This window comes from Antechinus flavipes, chromosome 1 (genome assembly GCF_016432865.1).
Source record: "Antechinus flavipes isolate AdamAnt ecotype Samford, QLD, Australia chromosome 1, AdamAnt_v2, whole genome shotgun sequence".
NCBI lineage: Eukaryota > Metazoa > Chordata > Mammalia > Dasyuromorphia > Dasyuridae > Antechinus > Antechinus flavipes.
Window position 1 is genome coordinate 667,488,208 of NC_067398.1, and position 24,893 is coordinate 667,513,100.

A 24,893-nucleotide genomic window follows, 5' to 3' on the forward strand; every position below is an offset into this window, starting at 1 on the left:
AAATTTTGGATCTTGACAATGCTTTGGTTGGATTTTGTTTTTTTTTTTTTAATTTGGTTCTGGGATTTTCCCATGTAAAAACATTTGCCACTGACTTAGATCAGCAACTCATCCATAACTTACAAATAGCTGATAGGACACTGACATCTAGAATCACACAGCTAATATGTGTCACTGTCAGGACTTCCACCCATCAAGACTGATTCTCTATTATGCCAAATTATTTTTATATTATGTACTATGAGCACAAACTAAAAAAATAAATAAATGGAACCTGCCAAAAATGGGCATACTTCATGTAAGTTGGTTTTTTAAAGATCAAATTCAAGAATATTTTTCTTACAAGTTCTTTTAACCTTCAATGTACCAATCAGATGCCTGGCCAGCATGAATAACCAACCTACTATGTCACAAGGATATTGAAGGTTATCTTAAAAAAGTCTTGATATGTGCACACAGTCCAAACTTTGATAATAAAGTAACTGCACCCAAGGGGACCAACTCCATTGACACCCCTCCCATTGACTCAGTGTACTATGACCTTAACCATGGAATCTCAAAAGCTGTGTATTAGCAAACAAAATTCTCACAGGTTCTGCCAAACAAAAATGGATCAGAGAATATCCTGGTGACAGATCAGATCTAGAGTCTGTCATCTGAGGAGCAACTTAGTTTAAATCTATATGTAACATTATATCATAATAAGATTGGCTATGAGGGATAAATTGGAGGGGCTTATAATAATTCAGATTCAACTGTGATCCATATCAAGGGAGGGAGTACCCAAACTGATAGCCATAGTTAGTATCATAAGCAAGTTATTAAATCAGAATTTTTTTAAAATGCAATTTATAGATCATTTCTGTGACAGTTCTTCAAAATCTACTACATATTATACATTTTAAGAATTATATCTTCTAATCATCTAACTTAGTGACTACATATTCCTCTCATTGCCACCAAAAGCATATAGCTTCTTTAGTATGTAGATTTTAAAAGAATGAATTAATTCTATAAAAGCCTCTCATTGCTGTAAACAAAACCTTAGTGATAGGTTAAAGAGGGCACTGAACATAGGAAGAAAAATGAGAAGTTGGGAGAAGTGGGATGTACTCAGGATGATAAAGATGTCAGGGGAATCAGGGCAAGGGCAATAAGACACATGATAGATAGATAGGAAAGGCAGCAGTGGGAAGAAATTAAGGGGTTAGATATATCAGAAGGCAGCCAAATAAAGGAAAGTAGGATCACTACACAGGCCCGTTGCTGCCCCTAAAAGAAGAAAAAGAAAAAAGACAGAAAAAAGGGATAAATCTAAACATTAAAATCAAGAAACCCCTAAGTTTCACAGGTCCTTCCTTTGCACATATATTTAAAAAGTAACAAAGAAATCCGCCTACCACAGCAAATTCATCTTTGTCCAAATGTCCATCTTTGTCAATATCACTGAGATCCCAGACCTACAATTAGGAAGTTAGAAAAACCAATAAAAAAACATTAGATTCTGAAGATCGTTATTTTCGTTTAGTCACTTAGATACATACCTGAAGAGTTTGAGGGCAGAAGAATGCCCAGAAACTCTAGTGGCCACTAAATTCAATTTTTCCAGGTCAATCCAAATAAAAGGAGTGAACTGTAGCTGTCAAACCTTAGTAAAACTTAAGAGAACTCATATTTGGAAATAGAAATGAATAATGAAGTAAGAAATACTGATCTAATTAGAACTCATTTCAAAATAGTTTACAAGTACTTTTTACATAAATATACAGAACACAAATATATAAGGAAATACCTTTTAAAATTCGCTATTCGTCTCTATGGCATTTTGCACCTTTTCTCCCTAACACCTGGTCATGATTATAATTGTACCCAAGAAACACACACTTTTAACAACACTGATATCTTAGCACAAAAGCTTATCTTAACTTTTCTTTTTTGGTTTATAATGTTAAACTAAACTCAATATCAATATAATTCCTAAACAGAGAAGCAAGAAGACTTCAATAGGTTCATATTGCAGTAGAAGACTACAACAAGTGAGGATCCAGGGGATTCATCTGAAAGGGTTTCTTCTGCCTGCCCCCAGGATCGATGGATTCATTAATATGTTATGTGTTAAAATTCTTTCCCCTATGAATTTGACATTGTGCTTCATTCAACTTAAAACATTAAAATGAGACTGTTCACTTCTATTTCTAAGAATTTTCCATGAGCTGTCATGAATTTTCCCAAGTTGCTCAACTAGTGAAACTAGAGGAAGTAAGGGGAGAGGAGGCGAAGAAGAAAACAGGATGGGAAAGAGAGATCAGCAAATTGCTTTTAAGAATTACAAATCTTTAATAATATAAGTCCACATCAGCAACGTAAACACTATTAAACATCGGGGATATGTTGGTTGGGTTTACATGACTTTTTATTTATTTCTTCTTTTGGTAACAAAAAAGACTTACTGGGAATATTAAGAAATGACTGTAATGTGGAAACAAGTTATCAATAAAAGTAAAAATAAACATTTTTTTAAAAAATATATATGGTTATGGTGGTAATGGTTGTTCAGTCATTCTTCTTCAACACTACATGGACTATAGAATGCCAATGCTGTCCATGGAATTTTCTTGGCAAAGATATTTGCATGGTTTGCCATTTCTTTCTCCAATGGATTAAGGCAAACAAAAGTTAAATGCCCAGAGTCACAAAGCTAGTAAATGTCTAGGGTCAAATTTGAATTCAGATTGTCCTGACTCCAGGCTCAGCACTCTTTCTACTGGCCCCCTAACTGCCTCATATATATGTGTGTGTGTGTGTGTGTGTGTGTGTATGTGTATGTGTGTGTATAGATGGTACTTGCCATCACAAATATATATACATACATACGCATATATATGAAAATATATACATAAAATGTCTCATCACTAAGGATGTGTCAACATAGTATCATATTAAAATGTAATTTATAACAACAACACACCTAAAAAAGAGATCTAGCCCAACTCCCTTATTTTAAGATATGATTTATAAAGTAACAAAAAAATTCCATAGAGTAGTATCACTGCCTTATAAGCATACTTTATAATAACAATAATTATTACAATTGTGGCTAAGATTTACATAGCACTTTAAAGGTCTGAAAAATGATTTACATATTTATTAGATTGCCATAAAAACTCTGTAAGATGGATGTTGTTATTATTCCCGTTTTACAGATGAAAAAAAAGGTTAAGTGACCTTTATCTGAGTCATATAACTAGTGAGTGCTTGAGGCAAATTGTTAATTCAAGTCTTTTTTTATATAAATAAAATAGAAAGACACAGACAGTTTGCAACACTTTCATGGGAATGTCTTACCATGACCAAAAATCAGCTTTTCCTTACTTGCATAGGCCTATTTTCAAACAACTAATACACAATCCTTCCCCCCCCCCCCCCAAAGCTTTCCCAATTGTAAACATGCAAGAGCTTTTGCTACACTGACAGAACCTTTAAGGAACCCAGAATCAGTTCCATGACATAATGAGATGTTCAGAATAAGACTTTAGTGTAGGGGTCCTTAATGGGGGCCCATAAGCTTTTTTTCTTCCATATTTCAAAATAATTGGTTTCCTTTGTAAACCTATGTATTTTATTTCTGTATTTCATAAAATGATTCCAAGAAAGGGACCCTCCACAGACTTCCCCAGACTGATACAAATAAGGTAAAGAACCCTTGCTTTGTTTGCATAATCTAATAATGATACAAAACACACTTACCCTGCCCAGGATATCAAGAGGTAGCTTGGAGTTCATCAGAACTGGTTTTACTTTGTCTCCAGAAAGCAATCCATTTATAGGTAATAGGCTTTCAAAAATTCCATCAAATTTTGCTTTCTCTTCCACCTAGTTGGTAAGAAATAGCCTGAATAAGTAAAAAAGTGTGCCTGTGTGAGTGTCAAAAATAAGATCTTACAAGAAACTAACAGCTAACCATTTCTCTTGCTGAGATCACAAGATATCCTCAATACAGTTTCAGACTTCAAATGCAGATTTTTTCCTTGAATGAAAAGAATTTTCTGGAGGTATGGCTACAGATTAGGGAGGTCACTGGCAATGAGATGGAAAAATATAGAATGTTGCTCTTACCTGATTCACCATATGACATAGAAAGAAGCAACTTATGTTGCAGTGGTTGTAACTACAAAAATGACTACCTCATCAGGATAAATAGGAACACATGTGAAAGGATTTTGGCTCTACACTACATTAACATGAACATTTTTACCATAAAATATGGTAAAATACGGCCAAAAAAAAAAAAAAAGGTAACTAGCACCAGTCCTGAAGTCAAGGGGACTTGAGTTCAAATCTGATCCCAGACAGTTAACACTTCCTAGCTATGTGACCCTGGGCAAGTCACTTAACTCCAATTGCTTCAAAAAAAAAAAGGGGGGGGAAGGGGATGTAACTACAAAATAGGTAGTAATTAAAATCATTCAAATGATTAAACCACTTCTAACTTTCAGTTAACATAGAGCAGAGACAGCATATAATAAACTTGTCTCTGAACTCATTCACCCACTCATTGAGAACCTCTTTTCCTATATCAGGATTATAGTTATCTGAGAAAAGCTCAGGAAAAGAAACATCAAACAAACAGGGACCAGACAGACTCAGTTACAGCAAATATTTATACAGAATGAGATTTTTTGAAATACTGTATGTTATTGACAAATGACAGGTCATAAATTCTTGATTGTGGAATTCAAGATTTCATGATATCTAAGTCAAATATAATGGTAGTTTCTTACTCTCTACTCCAACTATTCCTTTTTCAAGAAAGCTAGTTAGTGGGAAAAAGGTAGAAGCAATAAAGACTGGATTTCTACTGTATTAAAAATAGTAGTTTAGGGGCAACTAGTTGGTGTAGTGAATAGAGCATCAGCCTAGAAGTCAGAAAGACCTGAGTTCAAATCTGGCCTCAGACATTTAACACTTCTTGGATGTGTGACTCTGGGCAAGTCACTCAATCCCAATTGCCTCCACAAAAAAAAGTAAAAGAATCAAAAATTAAATTAAATTAAAAATAGTAGTTTAAAGACCACCATTAAAATAGCACTCAAATTTTTTTAAAATAGAAAACCAAAAAGTCCATAAAAATATTTTTCTGTATCCTCCCATGCATCTTTCTCAATCCCCTTCAAAAAGGTAAGCAAAAATTTATTTAACCCATGGGTTGGTTTTTTGGAGGGGGTTTGCCTTTTTAATGAAGCATGAGAGAAGTCTGCTAGGGTAGTTTTCTGCTAATTTAATGACATAATACATAATTTTGTTTACAAAAGTTTTAATACAATCTTTCTTGTCACATCTTTTGTATCAAAATGGAACTATAAACCAAAAACTTAAGAAAAACCAGATAAATGTTAGAGAGATTACAAATAAAAATTAAAAAAAAAAAAAAGATCTTGGCCATCATTATTTTTGAGAGCTAAACTTGCATGCAAATAAATGTTTAATACCATTAATTAATACCATTAACACATAATGGCATGGCTGTGTATGACAGTTAAAGAAAACTGACTGGTTATGTAGTGAGAATGATTGTTCACAGAGAAACAGTTTTCAAATGAAGCATCTCAATAGGAGGCCTCAAATACACTTACAAGCTAAGTGGGTTCACAAGTGAATGTGGACAGCAATGCCATAGGATGAGAAAAAATGGCGGGAGGCAATAATAACCAACATCAATGAAATCAGAAATACTTCAAAATATCTAAGTCATGACTAATCAAAGAATACAGAAAAAAAAAATTTCTCAAAAGAATAGCAAACTATTAACAACCATGTGAAAGAAAGTTCCAAATCCAAATTTGAAGAATTTGTAGAAAATGCAAATGAAAACTACTCTAAAATTTTACCTCATAGTCAAATCAACAAGTATGACAAAAGAGGGAAGGAATAAATGTGTATATGGGTCAGAGAGGGGGAACCTACAGCAATATAGGCACAATAATGCACTACTGGCAGAGCTATGAATTGCCAAAATAATTCTGAAAAACAATCAACAATTATTCAAAGAGATTAAAATATCCATGTCCTTTGACTGGTAGGCAATTACCAAAGAAATCAAAAATAAAAAGTAAAGATCCATATACTCCAAAATAAATATAGCAGCTTTTTTGTAGCAGAAAAAAAAAAAAAACTGGGGGGAAAAATGATGTCTACTCATTTTATGACTAAGGACTAAAAAAAAAATTGTGACATATAACAAATAAAATAATACTGTGCTATAAGAAACAATAAATGTGAAAAAAATACAGAGAAGCAGGGGAAGAATTCTAGGAACTGATGTAAAGTGAAGTTAAGGAGAACCAAGAAAACAATAAACAATGACTAGGACAACGTAAATGGAAAGAACAACACCACACTTGAAACTGCATGCTCCAAAATTACACAGTCCAAGCTTGGTCTTAAAGAGAAAAAATATGAAAGACTCCTAATAGTTAATAACTACTAATATTTATATGGGAGTAGCTAGCTGGCACAGTACACAGAATGTTGGGCCAGGAGCAGGAGTCAGGAAGATTTCTCTTCCTGAGTTCAAATCTGGCCTCAGACATTGAATAGCTATTAGATTCGCTTTGTTTACCCAGTTTGTTCAAATATAAAATGATCTAGAGAAGGAAATAGCAAAACACTCCGGTACCTTTGCCAAGAAAACCCCAAATGTAGTCACAAAGAGTCAAACGTGACTAAAAAACAAAACGAAAAAGAGAAACAAAAAAAGGCTTGCAAAGTGCTTTTAATCTCCAACATATTTGATCCTCAGAACAACCTTGTAAAGTACTTATTTTTATTCCCATTTTACAGACAAAGAAATTGGGACTGAGAGGTTAAGGGATAGAGTCACTGAGTATCTAAAGAAGAATGTGAACTTAGGTCTGCCTAACTGATACCTCCCTTTTTTTCCTTGCAAAAAAGGGGTAGGTAGGACCTCTTTTTATTCTTTTTATTCTCTAGAAAAGGAAGGAAAAAGAGATACATTGGGAAACATAGATGATAGCCAAAAGATAACTTAAAAAAATTTTTTTAAAACAAAGTAACAAAGTTAAAACATTCACAAGTTTTCAGTTAACTTTTGTGACCTGATAAGCTGGCACATGTTACAGGAATTCAGTAACCAAGAAGAAGCATTAAATGAAAACATAAAGCTTAAAACAATGGAATTATGTAAGCCCAGTTTACATAACTCTTAGTTGCCTTAGTCTATTACTGCAAAAATGTCACTCACTACTCTCCTTCTTAAAAACTGAATTTCTAATATTAGACTGAGAATTCCTTAAAAGCAGGGTCTATCTTTGTTTCTTCAGTATTTAACACACTTCATGGCATATGTACAGTAGGCATTTAAAAAATATTCCCTTATATAAATCAACTAACTCAAATAAAACTCTGTACAAAGTATGTCTCAGTGAAAACTGCCTGTGATATGCAAAAATGTTTGTAGCAGCTGTTTTTGTAGTAGCAAGAAACTGGAAGCTGAGTGGATACCCATCAGCTGGGGAATGGCTGAATAAATTATGATACGTGAAGGTAATGGAACTGTTCTATAAGAAATGATGAGCAGGTTGGTTTTCAGAAAAGCCTAGATTAACTTCCATGAACTGAGGCTAAGTGAAGTGAGCAGAACCAAGAGCACAGTATACACAGCAGTAAGATTATGAGAAGATCAACTGTTATGGACTTGGCTCTTTTCAACAATGAGATGATACAAGGCAATTCCAATAATTGTGATGGAGAGAGCCATCTGCATCCAGAGAGAAAACTATGGAGAATGAATCAAAGCATAATATTTTCACCTTTTGTTGTGTTGTATGTTTGGTTTTTTGTTCCCTTTCTTTTTTCCCATTTGTTTTTTTCCCCATTTGATCTGAGGTTGTTTGTTTTTTTTTTTTAATGCAGCATGATGAACATGGAAATACTTTTAGAAGAATTGTACATGTTTAAACCTATATTGAATTGCTTACTGTCTTGAGAAGGAAAGAAGGTTTAGGAGAGGGAGAAAAATTTGGAACACAAGGTTTTGCTGGAATAAATGTTGAAAACTATCTTTGCATGTATTTGGAAAAATAAAATACTATTAAAATTACATATATCTATATATCTGTGTGGTATCATCATTTCCAGAATAGGTTGTGAACAATCTTAAAAACATTCACTATAACATTCCCCACAAAAGACAAGTGAAGCTCAATGGTTCCATGCTCAACTTACCCTAACAGCCCAGTGGGACTCTGCTGCAGGAGGTGTAACCAATAAAGGACTGCTAGTATCATGCTGAAAAAAGGAAAAAGGTCTGCTGTCAGTAGCCACTCAATATTGTTAATGTTATTAATATTATCATCAATAAGGAATAACATGACTATACATGTATAATCTATATCAGATTGAAAGTCATTTTTACATGTAATTGGAAAAAAATAAAATACTATTTAAATTTTTAAAAATAAGGAATGAAAATTTATTGTTTTTACTCAAAAGATTAGAAAATGCAAAGCTGATGCAAGAAGGGAAAAATGAAATCCTAGGTTGGTGCTTATAAGGATAAGAATAATTTATAAAACATTAAAGTGAAATTCATTTAACAGTTTTAACAACAACCACTTACAAATTTCGGAGGCGGGAGACTCAAGTTTAGGCTACTCAAGTTAACTTCATGGCCATTTTGTGCACATGCTATTAGTCTCAGGGCAACATAGAAACCCTACAAATCCAAACACACGGTAAGCAAACAATTAATGTCAGATTTTTTTTTAAATGAGCAAGTAAGTGGTCTTCAAGTACTGGTTTCCAACAGAATTAATTTAATTTTAACAATGCAGACAAGTGTGCAAAATTACCTGGGACTTCTTAAATTAGCTCATGCCAACTGACTGCTTTTTTACATGTAGTATTTGCTAAATTGTAGTTTTCCTGTTCATTATATATCACTTTTAAAATATATTTAGAAATCATCTACTCCTAAAACTTATGAAACCTATTGAAATAAATGCAAATTTTCATATGCAGTATAAATTATTAATCAGTTTAAGCTTTCATATTATAGATTAAAAATAAAAATTATTCATTTCATGAAGTGTTTCACAATTACAAAGCACTATATAAAACTTAGACCTGCACTAATTTTCCAAGGAGTCAGTTCTATGAGATATGTGTTACTTAACATCAGTTTAAGATCAAAGCCATACTCACACTTTTATCACCTGATTGCAAATTCAATGCAGTCTCACCCCTATAACATGATTCCATTTAAAAAAAATTTTTTTACCTGAAATAGTGGTGACTTCATGTATATAAAGAGTTCACTATTCCTTCACAAGCTGATCATATTAGAATCTAATATCTAACAGGGGTCCTCAAACTTTTTAAAGAGGGGGCCAGTTCACTGTCCCTCAGACTGCTGGAGGGCCAGACTATAGTAAAAACAAAAACTTTGTTTTGTGGGCCTTTAAATAAAGAAACTTAATAGCCCTGGGTGAGGGGGATAAACATCCTCAGCTGTTGCATCTGGCTCACATGCCGTAGTTTGAGGATCCCTGTATTAGATCCTATATTTCTCTCAGACGCTATTCTAATAATAACTTAATATAAACTTCAGCTGTCAAATGGATGATACAGATTGCCTTACTGTATTATAAACACCCTTATTTCAGTCATAACACTTACTAATCTAAACTACTTCAGAAATACAGAAAGTGAGAAGTGGGGGAAATTTAAAGATACACATTTCTTTTCAAGGGCAACAGCCTATTGTGAAAAGAAGCCTGAGCTCTCAAGACCTGTGATCCAGTCAGACACTCACAAATCTGGCAAATTGAGCCAAACCACTTCCTCTTCTAAGGCTCACTTTGCTCACTTATAAAAGCATGATTTCCCATACAGTTTTGTTGTAAGGAAGGAAAGTAAACTTTGAAATTCTACATAAGATGAACATTTACAAAAAAACCTATGGCCCAGACAAGGGAAAGGATTTGTCCCAAGACAAAGACACTATGACAATGACTTTTTTTTTCTTTTTCTTTTTTTTTTAAATTTTTATATATTTTATTTTATTTTATAATAACTTTATATTGACAGAATCCATGCCAGGGTAATTTTTTTACAATATCATCCCTTGCACTCACTTCTGTTCCGATTTTTCCTCTCCCTCCCTCCACCCCCTCCCCCAGATGGCAAGCAGTCCTATATATGTTAGATATGTTGCAGTATATCCTAGATTGACAATGACTTTTAAATAAAGCTTGAATAAAGAATTTCAGACTCTTATACCACATTAATTTGCAATAATGACTTAACAAGTTATTTTAATTTTGATTAAAAAACAAGTATCTCTAACTGACCTGAGATTTTCAACCATTTTTGAGACTAAAGATATTTGTAAGTTTTAAATTCCTTACTAATGTTTTATTCTGGTTAAAGTTACTAAATAGTCTATTCTTAAATGATATAGAAAGCAGATTCCCAAGGAAAATTAATTACACATATTAAAAAGTCTCAAAAGATACTTTTCAATTTTAACAATTTAATAACTTTTTCTTATAAATGCAATTACTGCAACAGAGAGGCAATAAATGTGGTAGAAAGTGCACTATTAATTTAACCACAGTCCACCTGCCAGCTTTCTCCCCCTTGCCCTATGTGTATGTATGTATATATATATGCATATATATATACCTGTTTGTCCAAGAAGCCCTTACCCTCTGGATCTGCCAGATCCCAAATCTGCAAAGAGAGAAAAGGAAGCATTAAAATGACCATCCCAATAAATCTGCTGTCATCCCAGTAGCTTCAAACAAAAATCTTCAACCTCTTCAGGCAGCAACTTCGAATATCCTCATCTTTGTCTCCTATACCCTCTAATCCCCTAAGACGAAAAAGAGACTATAAGTAAAGTCATCATGACATTCAACTAAGACAGAAATAGCAGACCCAGCCCAGAAGGGCAACATCAGCACAACTCCTAGGAAGAAAATGAGGAGACCATAATGAAAGCAATTTAGCATCAAATAAATGGGCAATTCTCTAGGAAGAGCCGTAAGTCTTTTGAGATGCAAATGCAGCTTCGAAAGACATAGACCATCTAGTTTTCACTTACCTTTCCAAGAATAATATCTGAGAGACCTGACTTTTTGAGAAAAAGTGCAGCTTCACCAGCCCCAACTCTCCCTGTATATGTTGGATCTACCTGCAATAAACAGAAGAGAAAGACTTGATGAGATAATTCTTAAAAAGAGGAGAGATAGTAAAGCAATACACAACTGCACCAATTTCTCCATTCACTGACAACCAAAGTAATAAATGAGAGTAATAAAGGCACTAAATTTAAATTTAGCCCAACTTAAAAATAAATAAACAAACCTACCTGTTTGTAATAAGACTCATATAATGGATTTCCAGTCGTAAACTGCAAATAAAACCACAGACATTGTTAAGTCCAAAAGGATCAAACTAGTGAGAAGAAAAAAATCCTGAAATTACTGAAATCTGGATCAGTAAATATCAAAATGTCCTCTATACAATAAATCGTTTGCTCAACACCTACTATGTACCTGGCACTATGCTAGACGTTGGAGATATAGATACAAAGAATAAATCAATTCAAATGGGGAGACAAGTGTGTGTGTGTGTGTGTGTGTGTGTGTATATATATATATATATATATATATATATATATATATATATATATATATATATATGTAAATACAAAATAAATACAAAGTAGGAAGGGAGGACCCTAGCAACCAGTAAGAATTTATTAAGTGCCTTCTACATACTAGGAACTATCCCAGGCACTGAGGATATAAGTACAAGAATGAAACAATTCCTACTTATTAGGAGTTCATATTCTAATGAAAAAATAAGTCCATATAAAAATATATGCAGCATAAATATGCAAACACAACAAAATTAAATACAAGATAGTTTGAGAGGGAGAGAAAAGTCCCAAGCAGGTGTAGCTAGGGGTTTCAGGTCAACAGTTCAAATCCAGCCTCTCACACTTAACATTAGCTGTGTGACCCTGGGCAAGTCTGTTAATGTGGGAGAGAGGGAAAGGAGAGAAGAGAGAGACACGGAGAGAGAGAGAGACAGAGAGTTGAGGAGAGAGAGAGAGACGGGGAGAGAAAGATGGGGGGGGGAACAGACAGAAAAGGAAGGAGAGAAATAAAGAATGGGGGAGAGAGAAGGAAAGGGAGGGGGAAAGAGAGAGAGAGGGAAGGAGAGGAAGAGGAGAAGAAGAAGAGGGAAAAGAAGAAAAGAGAGGAGGAGAGGGAGAGAGAAGGGGGAGAGAAAGGGGGAGAGGAGTCGGAGAGAGAGAGGGACAAAGAAAGAGAAGCTCCAGGCAGAAAGTGATGCTTGAGCTGTGGCTTAAAGGAAGAAAAGCAGCTATTTCAAGACCAGAGGTAAGGAAGGAAGTACATTCCAGGAATGGAATGTCAGTGCAAAGGCATAAAGATAAAGAGATGGAGGGTCATATGTTAGAAGTAGAGAGAAGGCCAGTTTGGTGGGACAGAGATTATGGAGATAATGAGCAGAGAAAGTGGAAAAACAAGGAAGGACTGTGCTTTAAGTAAATAGAGGAGTTGCTATAGGAGACGAGTTAGATTGACACTAGGTTTTATTAAGAAAGCCAGGAGAGTTGACAGTAGTGGAATGATGTGGCCATATTTGTTTTAAGGGAAACCAATTAGGTAGAAGTCTAAGGGACAACTTGGAGTGGTGAGAACTAAGGAATAATTTTGAGGCTATTGAAAAAAATCTATTCAAAAGATGAGGGCCTGAATGGAGTGAATGCAAACAATAGACTAAGTGAATGGACGGAAAGAGTCAGGGCAAGAGAAAATGTGAAGCCAGAAACAAATGTTTAACAATTGACTGGATATATGGAAACCTACAAGGATATATGGGGTGAAGGAGAGTGGGGAAACCCAGGATAATGCCAAGATTATGAGAGACAGGAAAGATAGTGGTATGGGAACATTGGAAAAGGGGAGGGCTTAGAGGGAAAGGTAATGAATTCAATTCCAAAAATAATGATTTTAAGATATCTTTAGGATATCTTATTTGAAATGTCTAAAAGGAAAGGAGAGATACTGAGGTTTGATAAGTCGATCTGACTTCATGTAGAAAATGGTACTTGGGCTGTACCTTGAACCAAAAGAGGGAGTATTTACATGAAGATATATCCTAACCAGAGCTGATTCATAAAAACATTAGTTCCTTATGATCAGAATATGCTACAAAACCCTGTTGAATATCATTTTATCAAATATCCTAGGAATAAATCAGGTAATTGGTAAGGATCTGAGCAGTTAACTCAAATCAGAACCCAGAAAAAACATTATTTTACCTAATATTGTATTTCACTGAAACCATTAACAACATTGGAGGGAAAGATTTGTTTATAATTTAATCAATTTGTGGCAAATCTTAAACTAATATTAATTTAATCAATTAATTAAGCTAATATTAATATAATTCTTAAACTAATATTATTTACTAATTTGTCATTCTTAAAGTAGTGACATCAATCACAATATCTAGAATTTACACACTGCTTTAATATGTGCAAAAGGCTATACATGTTATTTCATTTGATAATTACAACCATCCAAGGAGCTAGAAGTTATCGTTAACCCCATTTTATAGATGAGAATAATGAGGCTGGGAGACATTAAGTGATTTGACAAGGTGATCACTACAAATATCATCGCAAAAGGAACAGTAAAATTCTGATTCTAAACTCTAACAATGAGATAAAACTTTTGAAAAACTGCAGTCTCTGCCATGTTCTTTATCATTCAACCACAAGGTGGCCCCACATCAATCATTAAACACTTAAGAGCTGGGCTGGGGGGAAGGGGAAGGGGAGAGGAGGAGGAGAAGGTGGTTGGCAGAACTTTCTGAATGAAATAGCTGGAATCTGTGGCTTCCAACAAATATGAACTAAAATGCAATCTTCTAGGGAAAGCCTTTCCGAGTTTTCTTTAATTTTATTGCCTTCCTACTGAGATTATCCCCAATTTATTCTGTTTATATCTTATTTATAATAGTGTTTACATGCTATCTCCCCCATTAATCTAGGGGGAGCAGATCAGGTATTTGGAGTTTCTTTGTACCCCCAGTGTTTAGCACAGTGCTTGGCATATAAGAAATGCTTAATAAAGGCTTATTTGATTGATATCATTGCACAGGTCACTCTATCCTATGATGTAACTGGCAATTCATCCATGCCTTCTCATCTTTGCAATTCCTATCTATGTCCTCCCAAGGAATCTGTCATAGAGGGAGCCCAAACAAACTGGGGATCTTCTCTTAGATCTTAGGACATGATATGAACACCAAGGTTATCCAATGGTTATCCTTTGTTATTACATAACCAAATCATGGATTGATCACGTATTTTTCTGATGACATACTTTCCACCAGTGTTATCAAATTCAAATAAAAAGATCCCTGCATACTGACTTAGAAAAACACAAATTAATATTATCTATGTTGTACAGTATTATTATTTATTTTGTTAAACATTTCCCAAGGACATTCTAATGAACATGAATTTTTAGACCTCTGCCTTTCACCACTTCTAATTCCTCTTTTGTTGGTCACACTCCTCAGGTACCTCTCCCTCTGTTCTTTCAGTGACAATCAGTTTCAAAGATTAAAGAATTCCAAGGCTAACAGCCACAAATCACCAGAAAACTATTGTACTTAAAAGAGAATTCTTTGTTTCATAGAGAAAGCCTAAAGTGATGAAAAAAAATTTGGTAAGTTCCCGAAGACAGTGTCATCTAGTCTCCACTTCCTCTTCAAGGCTGAGCCAATACTATTTTAGGCGCCTGTTCAGGATACCCATACTGGCCATACATCCAATTGTAGCACATCCTCTGGACAACAGGCTCTCTTCATCCATATGGCATTTTTTTTGTGAATTAATAGCTGTGCTGAATTTTTATTATTTCTTGTTTTTATAAATTATTATAATTATGAATTATTATGATTTTAAAATAATCTAAAATGACAATCAAATCAAATAAGCCTGAAAGGAAAGAATGCTTCTCACAATGATTGACTCCTCTTGCAGAGCCTAAGAACTAACTGTCCATACTCTTTTGATTTAAGAATAATCGATAGTGAGTTGAGGTTATACACTATCACAGGAACTACAAACATACTGGGTAATGTGTAATCCTTTGAACCAACAATACTACTATTGGGTCTGTATCCCAAAGAGATCAAAGAAAAAAGAAAAGCATCAGCACATACAAAAATATTTATAGCAGCATTTTTTTTTAGTAATTATTTTATTTTATTTATTTTATTAACTTTTTATTGATAGAACGCATGCCAGGGTAATTTTTTACAGTATTGTCCCTTGCATTCACTTCTGTTCCTATTTTTCCCCTCCCTCCCTCCACCCCCTCCCCTAGATGGCAAGCAGTCCTTTACATGTTGAATGGGTTACAGTATATCCTAGATACAATATATGTGTGCAGAACCGAACAGTTTTCTTGTTGCACAGGGAGAATTGAATTCAGAAGGTATAAATAACCCGGGAAGAAAAACAAAAATGCAAGCAGTTTATATTCATTTCCCAGTGTTCTTTCTCTGGGTGTAGCTGCTTCTGTCCATCTTTGATCAATTAAGGCTCTCTTTATTGAAGAGATCCACTTCCATCAGAATACATCCTCAAACAGTATCACTGTTGAGGTATATAATGATCTCCTGGTTCTGCTCCTATTTCACTTAGCATCAGTTCATGTAAGTCTCGCCAGTCCTCTCTGTATTCATCCTGCTGGTCATTCCTTACAGAACAATAATATTCCATAACATTCATATATCACAATTTACTCAACCATTCTCCAATTGATGGACATCCTTTCATTTTCCAGCTTCTAGCCACTACAAACAGGGCTGCCACAAACATTTTGGCACATACAGGTCCCTTTCCTTTCTTTAGTATCTCTTTGGGGTATAAGCCCAGTAGAAACACTGCTGGATCAAATGGTATGCACAGTTTGATAACTTTTTGAGCATAGTTCCAAATTGCTCTCCAGAATGGCTGGATGTGTTCACAATTCCACCAACAATGTATCAGTGTCCCTGTTTTCCCACATCCCCTCCAACATTCCCCATTATCTTTCCCTGTCACTCTAGCCAATCTGACAGGTGTGTAGTGCTATCTCAGAGTTGTCTTAATTTGCATTTCTCTGATTAATAATGATTTAGAGCATATTTTCATATGTCTATAAATAGTTTCAATTTCTTCGTCTGAGAATTGTCTGTTCATATTCTTTGACCATTTATCAATTGGAGAATGGTTTGATTTCTTATAGATTAGAGTCAATTCTCTATATATTTTGGAAATGAGGCCTTTATCAGAACCTTTGATTGTAAAAATGTTTTCCCAATTTATTGTTTCCCTTCTAATCTTGTTTGCATTAGTTTTGTTTGTACAAAAACTTTTCAATTTGATATAATCAAAATTTTCTATGTTGTGGTCAATAGTGATCTCTAGTTCTTCTTTGGTCATAAATTCCTCCCTCTTCCACAGGTCTGCAAGGTAAACTATCCTATGCTCTTCCAATTTATTTATAATCTCATTCTTTATGCCTAGGTCATGAACCCATTTTGACCTTATCTTGGTGTACGGTGTTAAGTGTGGGTCAATAGCAGCATTTTGTGATGCAAAATGAAGTGACTAGAACCAGGAGAAGACCATTATACATAGGAATAGCAATACTCTAACAATGATCCATTGTGAAAAAGTTGGTTATAGTACTCTATTCAATACAATGATCCAAGATAATTCCAAAGGACCCAAGAAGAAAAAATGCTATCTATATCCAGAATGAACTGATTTAACTCAAAGCACCAAGTGAAGCATACTTTTTTCATTTATTTTTCTTGCCTTTTTTTTTTTTTTGCAACATAGCCAATATGCAATGTTTTACATGACTTCACATACATAATATCATATTCCTTGCATTCTTGATGAGAGAGGGAAAAGATGGAAAAAGAGAATTGGGAACTCAACATTTTAAAAAACGAATGTTAAATATAATTTTTTAAGAGTTGAATTATGCTGTACAAATCTGAGTCTTCTACAAAATGACAAAAATGCTCACTATTTGGCCCTACTCTTTTTAATCGTATGTTTAAAGTGCAAAGTACACTGACTTTTTGTTAGGATTTTTACAAGGTAATAAGTAAGTGGAATTGAGGAGACAGTGGTTAAATATAGTTTAGCACTGATTTAATCCTACAACAAATAATGGTTTCCTAGTGATATAATGATTGGTGTATACTCAGTGTGGAACATATAAGGAGGAGCTGTCAGGGCCAGAAAGGCCAAGAGCACTAGAAGCTCTTGGAGGCTGAGACAGATTCATTCCATCTTCCACCTTTGTTGTAGCTGGAGGCTGAAGCACAAACCTTTGGATTTGGAGACATTCAGAGGAAGCTAGAGGCTGAAGCTGGCCGAGGTAAAGGACTCGGAACCAAGGAGAGAGATAGGCCTCTATTAAAGCTAACTGGGCCCCAGGAAAAGAGACAAGACTTTGAAGGAGACAAGAAAGGATTTGGACTTGAACTCCTGGCTGCATTTGGGGTGATTACACTAAACTGAAATGAAGGCTGCCTCCAGAAGCCCCTCCAGAAACCTGCTCCCAGAGAACATTACATTTTAGAGAAGAATATTACAACTTTTGATGTATCTTGATTTAAATCCTGGTTCTGCAATTTAACTCCCAGTCTAATTGTGAACAAATCACTTCACCTCTTTTGGTCAGTTTCCTCATATGCAAAGAGATGGACTAAATGATCTTCCACCCAAAATGCTCAGTATCTTATTTCCACTTCAGCTTACACAAACTTTGCCCTCCACTGGGGCTGACCTCCTCAATGAATCATGCCTACACAGATTTGCCGCAACTCCTCCTACCATTCCTTTGCCTGTAATGCTCTCCCAGCCTGAAGTGTCAATTTGGGGGCGTGCAGAGCAGAGAATAAAGGCCCAAATTGAGAGGTGAAAGATCCAGATCAGAATGTGGCTCCTGCCACTCAATCAACAAGTGATTAATCCAGAGCAAATCACCTAACTTATATATACCTCGGTTTTCTCATTGATAAAATTAGTTATAACAATTTCCTTAGTGTCAATTCACAAAATAGATGTGACAATCCAAGGAGAAAGTGTGTATCAAGTAAATGTGACCCCTTTACTCCTTCTCTATTATCTAAGACTCAGCATTTTTTTTAAATGCTTTTTAAATTCATCCTTTGAATTTCATTTTACTCCCAATAGCTTAATTCAAGTCATTAATAATAATATTGTCAGATGAAAGAATGATTTTGTCTCCCTGTGCAACAGGAGAACTGTTCGGTTCTGCAAATATGTATTGTATCTAGGATATACTGCAACATATTTAACATATATAGGACTGCTTGCCATCTTGGGGGGGGGTGGAGGGAGGGAGGGGAAAAATCGAAACATAAGCGAGTGCAAGGGATAATGTTGTAAAAAAATTATCCTGGCATGGATTCTGTCAATACAAAGTTATTATTAAATAAAATTAAAATTAAAAAAAAATAATGATTTTGATATGCCATTTCCCAGTTCAAGACTTTAAATTCTTTAATATTCATTCAATCAATAAATTTCAAAATCTAAGATCTTTCAAGGTCTTTTATAATCTGACCCTACTGTACCTAACCAATTACTCAACCTTATTTCTCACTATTCCTAATCCATTCACTGTCCAGTGAAAGAACAGATCATTCTTATTCTCTGACATTTGGAATGTTATTTTACCTCCCCTCTGTTTGTCAAAATTTAATCCATAATCTCCTTCAAAGCAAACCTTTATTAAGTCCGTCCATAATAAAAAAAAAAAAAAAATACTACCACTTATATAGCACTTAGTGCATACAATCATTTAATCCTCACAATCTTGGGAGGCATGTATTTTTATTTATTCCCATTTTACCAATGAGGAAACAAGCAGATAAAAGTGAAATGACTCGTCCAGGCTCACACAGCTAGTAAAAGTCTGATACTGGATTTGAACTCAAATTTTCTTAATTCCAGGTCTAAGCTCTAACCTCTGTGCTACTTAGCCTACACTGATCATATGATAATGCTAGAGATATACAGAAAGGCCAAAAATAAACAAATAAATCCCAATCTCTTCTACTGAACTATTCCAAACTATAAACCAATTCCTATGAATTGCTCTCTCCTGGGAACTTATACAGTACTTGTCTGCACCACACAATTTAGTTATTAACGATCTTCTCTCATTTTTCCTTTAATTAATGTGTCAGTCATTTTTCTGCAGAAAGATCATAACGTGTTTGAGAGCATTCAGTCAATAAGCATTTATGAAGTATCTACTATGTGCTAGTGACAAAAACGCAGGCCTTGAAGTAGCTGACAATCTAATGAGAAAAACAAGCAAACATATGGACAAACAAGTTATATAGATGATAAGTGGAAATAATTAACAGAAAGTAGGTGTCAGAGGTAAGAGAGATTAGGAAAGAGCAGGGTCTATATTTTATACTTTTAAAAAATATTTTCAACAGTAGCATTTGATTAAGGCATAAATATACAGCAATTGTTCCAAGAAGATTAATTGATGGTCTAATTCATGATTTCAAAAGTCTACTTTATATAGAAAGTTTATATGCCAGGAAAATACATACCAACATAAAATTTTAGAAATATTTAGGTTTTCAATTCCAATTGTTTTTTTTTTAATTATTATTATTTTTTTAAATTTTTATTTAATGATTACTTTATATTGACAACATTATCCCTTGCACTCGTTTCTTTTCCGATTTTTTTCCCCTTCCTCCCTCCACCCCCTCCCCTAGATGGCAAGCAGTCCTTTATATGTTTGGATATGTTGCAGTATATCCTAGATACAATATATGTTTGCAGAACCGAACAGTTCTCTTGTTGCATAGGGAGAACTGGATTCAGAAGATATAAATAACCCGGGAAGAAAAACAAAAATGCAGATAGTTCACATTCGTTTCCCAGTGTTCTTTCTTTGGCTTTTGTCCGTCATTTATCAATTGAAATTTAGTTAGGTCTCTTTGTCAAAGAAATCCACTTCCATCAAAATATGTCCTCATACAATATCGTTGTCGAAGTGTATAATGATCTCCTGGTTCTGCTCATTTCACTTAGCATCAGTTCATCTAAGTCTCGCCAGGCCTCTCTGTATTCATCCTGCTGGTCATTTCTTACAGAACAATAATATTCCATAACATTCATATACCACAATTTACCCAGCCATTCTCCAATTGATGGGCATCCATTCATTTTCCAGTTTCTAGCCACTACAAATAGGGCTGCTACAAACATTTTGGCACATACAGGTCCCTTTCCCTTCTTTAGTATTTCTTTGGGATATAAGCCCAATAGAAACACTGCTGGATCAAAGGGTATGCACAATTTGATAATTTTTTGGGCATATCAATTCCAATTGTTTAGTGATGAAGATGGCTATCTACACCCAGAGAGAACTGTGGGAACTGAGTGTGGTTCACAACATAGCATTTTCAATCTTTTTGTTGTTGTTTGCTTGCATTTTATTTTGCTTCCTTTTTTTCCCCTCGTTTGATTTGATTTTTCTTGTGTGGCAACATAATTGTTTAAATATGTATGCATATATTGGATTTAACATATATTTCTATCATGTTTAACATATATTGAACAACTTGCCATCTAGGGGAAGGTGTGGGGGGAGGAAAAATTGGAACACAAGATTTTGCAAGGACTAATGATGAAAATTGTCCACACATATGTTTTGAAAAATAAAAAGCTTTAATAAAGAAAAAAAAAGAAATATTTAGGTTTTAACATATTATTTGAAATACTTTTAAAATATCAAAGTAAAAAGAAAAACTAGGCAGCCCTCCAGTATGCAAATGTCCACTATAGAAAATTTAAGGTCAAACATGATCATCAATTTTGCATGGGATGAAATACTTGGCAAAAGTGGTGATCTGTAAAGTAAAGGATATGTCCTCACACTATTGAAATCACAGATGCCTAAAGTTCCATCCAGGTAAGCTATTATCCCACACTTCTCTTTCCTTTTCCTTGCAAAAGTAATTTATAATTAATGTTTCCATTATTCTTTCTCCTCTAACTCTAAAGACCTTTTCTGATCTCATTATTCAAATGAAACCTCTCTCTAAAATTATCAATGATGATGCAGTCAGGAAATCCAATGGCATTTTATTAAGCCTTCGTGATTTCTCTTCAGCATTTATTTGACATTGTTAATCACTTTCTCCTTCCTCTTCTCTAGTTTTTTGTGACACTGCTCTCTCCTGGTTCCCATTTTATCTGTCTGACTACTCCATCTCCTTTGCTAGTTATTTATCTAGGTCATGTCCACTATCTATGGGCATCTCCCAAAGCTCTATATAGAGTGTCCCAAAAATCTTAGTGTAGTTTTAAACTTTAACTTCAAAAACATAGGAGCAGCTAGGTGGCTTAGTAGGTAGAGCACCAGTCCTGAAGTCAGGAGAACCTGAGTTCAAATCTGATCTCAGACACAACACTGTGTGACCCTGGGCAAGTCACTTAACCCAAATTGCCTCAGGGAAAAAAAAACTATGAATGCTACAAACTTACAAAAAAATTTTAATAAGTTTCTTTTACATAAGTAACAATTTTAATACTGATTTATATAAAATATAATTTTAAATTTTAACAAAATATGGCAATTTATCATCCTGTTATGCACAGACTTTTAACAGTTTTGGCAGGACACTTTCTCAAACAGGATCAGCAGAGGTCTTCTTGCTTGGCCACCTCAATCATTTGATCTGTCTCCATTAAACATATTCTTATGGAATCATATCAAAACTGTCATTCTGCATCAATATCTCATCTTCTGGATAATCATAAGGCTAGGATTACAAATGCTACCTTTTCAGTCATTTAATAGCAGCTGAGGAAAGTTTTTTTTTTTTTTTTTTTTTTTTTTTTACCAAGTCTAAAAATCAACTGGAACAACTGATATACTGCACCAGACAGTGACAATGTTGAATTTTAATTAGAAATTTTGAAATTTTGATTAAAGATTTAAAATGTTATTTTTTTTAAGTAGGAGCTTTAGTACTTCTAAAAGTTAGCTTAAATTTGCACCAAGGAATTGTGAACACATCCAGCCATTCTGGAAAGCAATTTGGAACTATGCTCAAAAAGTTATCAAACTGTGCATACCCTTTGATCCAACAGTGTTTCTACTGGGCTTATACCCCAAAGAGATACTAAAGAAGGGAAAGGGACCTGTATGTGCCAAAATGTTTGTGGTAGCCTTGTTTGTAGTGGCTAGAAGCTGGAAAATGAATCGATGCCCATCAATTGGAGAATGGTTGAGTAAATTGTGGTATGTGAACGTTATGGAATATTATTGTTCTGTAAGGAATGACCAGCAGGATGAATACAGAGAGGACTGGCGAGGTTTACATGAACTGATGCTAAGTGAAATGGGCAGAACCAGGAGATCATTATATACCTCAACAATGATACTGTTTGAGGATGTATTCTGATGGAAGTGGATCTCTTCGATAAAGAGAACTAATTCAGTTTCAATTGATCAAGGATGGACAGAAGCAGCTACACCCAAAGAAAGAATACTGGGAAATGAATATAAACTGCTTGCATGTTTGTTTTTCTTCCCAGGTTATTTATACCTTCTGAATCCAATTCTCCCTGTGCAACAAGAAAACTGTTCGGTTCTGCACACATATATTGTATCTAGGATATACTGTAACCTATTCAACATGTAAAGGACTGCTTGCCATCTGGGGGAAGGGGTGGAGGGAGGGAGGGGAAAAATCGAAACAGAAGTGAGTGCAAGGGATAATGCTGCATGGATTCTGTCAATAAAAAGTTATTTAAAAAAAAGAAAAAATAAAAAATAAATAAATAAATTTGCGCCAAGAATTTTGGAATACTCTGCCCATCTCACTAATAGTGATCGTATCAGTTCTAGGCACATGATTCCTCCCAGCACTTCAGTTGCACATTTATCTTTTGGTTATCCCCTTACACTGGCTATCTTAGAAACATCCCAAACTGCCAAATCCAAAACAAAACTTATTATCTCTCACCCCTAAAAAAAATCCCCCAATTCCAGGGCATTGGGAGACTCCCAGGTATTCAGGTTCACAAGTTGAGTGTCATCCTCAATTCCTTATTCACACATACTCCCATATTCAATCCACTGCCAAATTTGCCCTTTGTATTTGACCTAAAATCAACAAGCATTTATTTAGTGTTTAATGATCCTATGAATTCTTCCTTGCCCAGAGAGCCCTCTCCCTTCCCCTAACAAAAATGACAGATCAGCTTCTGTACAATTAGTCAGCAGGTTAGTTACAGTGTTAGACATTAAGAAACATAACAGTATTTTGCTTGTTAAAGACCTTAAATTCTAAGGAGAATTTCATAAGAAGAAAGAGGATGAGAGAAGATACAATTTGTATATACAGATAAAGGAAAAAGATACAAAATAAATGCACAGATATTTGCCTGGAAAGGGACTAACACTGTAGAAGAAATCAGAAAAGCCTTCTTGAAGAAAAAGTATTAGAATTAAGCCTTGAAGGGACATAGGGGATTTAAAAGGCAGAGGTAAGAGGAAGAGAAAATTCTAGGCTTGGCGACTGTGCTTGGTAAAGACACAAAATCAGGAGATGAAATTATCATGTATAGGGGACATCAACAAGGTGAGTCTGGCTAGAGTTTGGAATATATGAGAAGGAACAATGTGTGACCAGCCTGAAAAGACAGGTTGTAGCTAGACTGTAAAAGGTTCTTTTATATGCCAAATAGAAGGGTTTGTTTTTTATCCTACAGGCAATAGAGAGACAGTAAAGCTTCTTGATCAAAGAGTACCATGATCAGGCCTATAATTCAGGAATATAATTTTGGCAGCTATTAGAAGATGGTTTAGATAGGGGAGATATGGAGATAAGGAGTTCAATTAGAAGGCTAATACAGATAGTGCAAAAAAAAAAAAAAACCATCTTTTAACTTGTCCACTTATTTAGCCTCTTAGCTATGAATACAAAGGCTATTAGACTGGTTTCATTTCTTTCCCTCCGTCTCCAAAGGACTGATGCATTTTCAGGAGACAAAACAGGAATGATGCACATTCTACAGACAAGAAAACTGAAGCTTGGGGGTGATTAAATGATGTGTTTAGGGTCCCACAACCACTAAGTGTTGGAGCCAAGAAACAATGACAGTTTTCCTGACACCAACTACAATGCTTTTCCCACTATATCATCCTGTTTCTTAACAAAAATTCTCTCAAATCTGTGTTTCTATATGATGGTAAATACTAGGAATTATTGTCTCACAATTCCCAGTTTTCAAACTATATTCTTATCCCTTCATTCTAAATCCACACTCATGTTTCTCTCACTCATGCCCTTCCCTCCATTCACACATCAGTTTCAGGCAGATCCTCACCTTTGAAGGAATTATTACAGAAACCTTCTTACTGATCTCCCAGCCTTAGTCCAATACCTCCTCATTCAATATTCTACACAGCTGTGATCTTCCTAAAACACAATACTATGTTGTCCCACTACACTTCACTAAGTTCTAGTGGCTCCCTATTACCCCAAGATCATATATAAACTCCAGTTTGTCATTTAAAGCTCTTTGCCTTTGACATCATCTCCCTTTTCCTGCTTTACTACACAAGACCTCCCTTCCCCAGTCTCACTAGCAGCCCTCTATGCTTAGAACATACTCCCCCCCACAATCTTATCTCTGCTTCTGGGAATCAATGGTTCTCTTCAAGACTCAGCTTTCTCTAGGAAGT

General features: G+C 34.8%; 1 protein-coding gene across 6 annotated transcripts in view; it reads right to left on the bottom strand.

The window, feature by feature from the left end:
- EPS15L1 (epidermal growth factor receptor pathway substrate 15 like 1) overlaps positions 1-24,893 on the bottom strand; it is a 115,395-nt gene that overhangs the window by 85,809 nt on the left and 4,693 nt on the right. For all 6 annotated transcript variants that reach the window (XM_051972077.1, XM_051972076.1, XM_051972075.1 and 3 more), the window contains exons 2-8: positions 11,389-11,434; positions 11,126-11,211; positions 10,705-10,752; positions 8,639-8,734; positions 8,245-8,307; positions 3,748-3,873; positions 1,401-1,460 (exon numbers count right to left, since the gene is read on the bottom strand). In XM_051972077.1, coding sequence (XP_051828037.1) covers positions 1,401-1,460; positions 3,748-3,873; positions 8,245-8,307; positions 8,639-8,734; positions 10,705-10,752; positions 11,126-11,211; positions 11,389-11,434 — 525 coding nt within the window. The remainder of the gene's footprint in view (positions 1-1,400; positions 1,461-3,747; positions 3,874-8,244; positions 8,308-8,638; positions 8,735-10,704; positions 10,753-11,125; positions 11,212-11,388; positions 11,435-24,893) is intronic.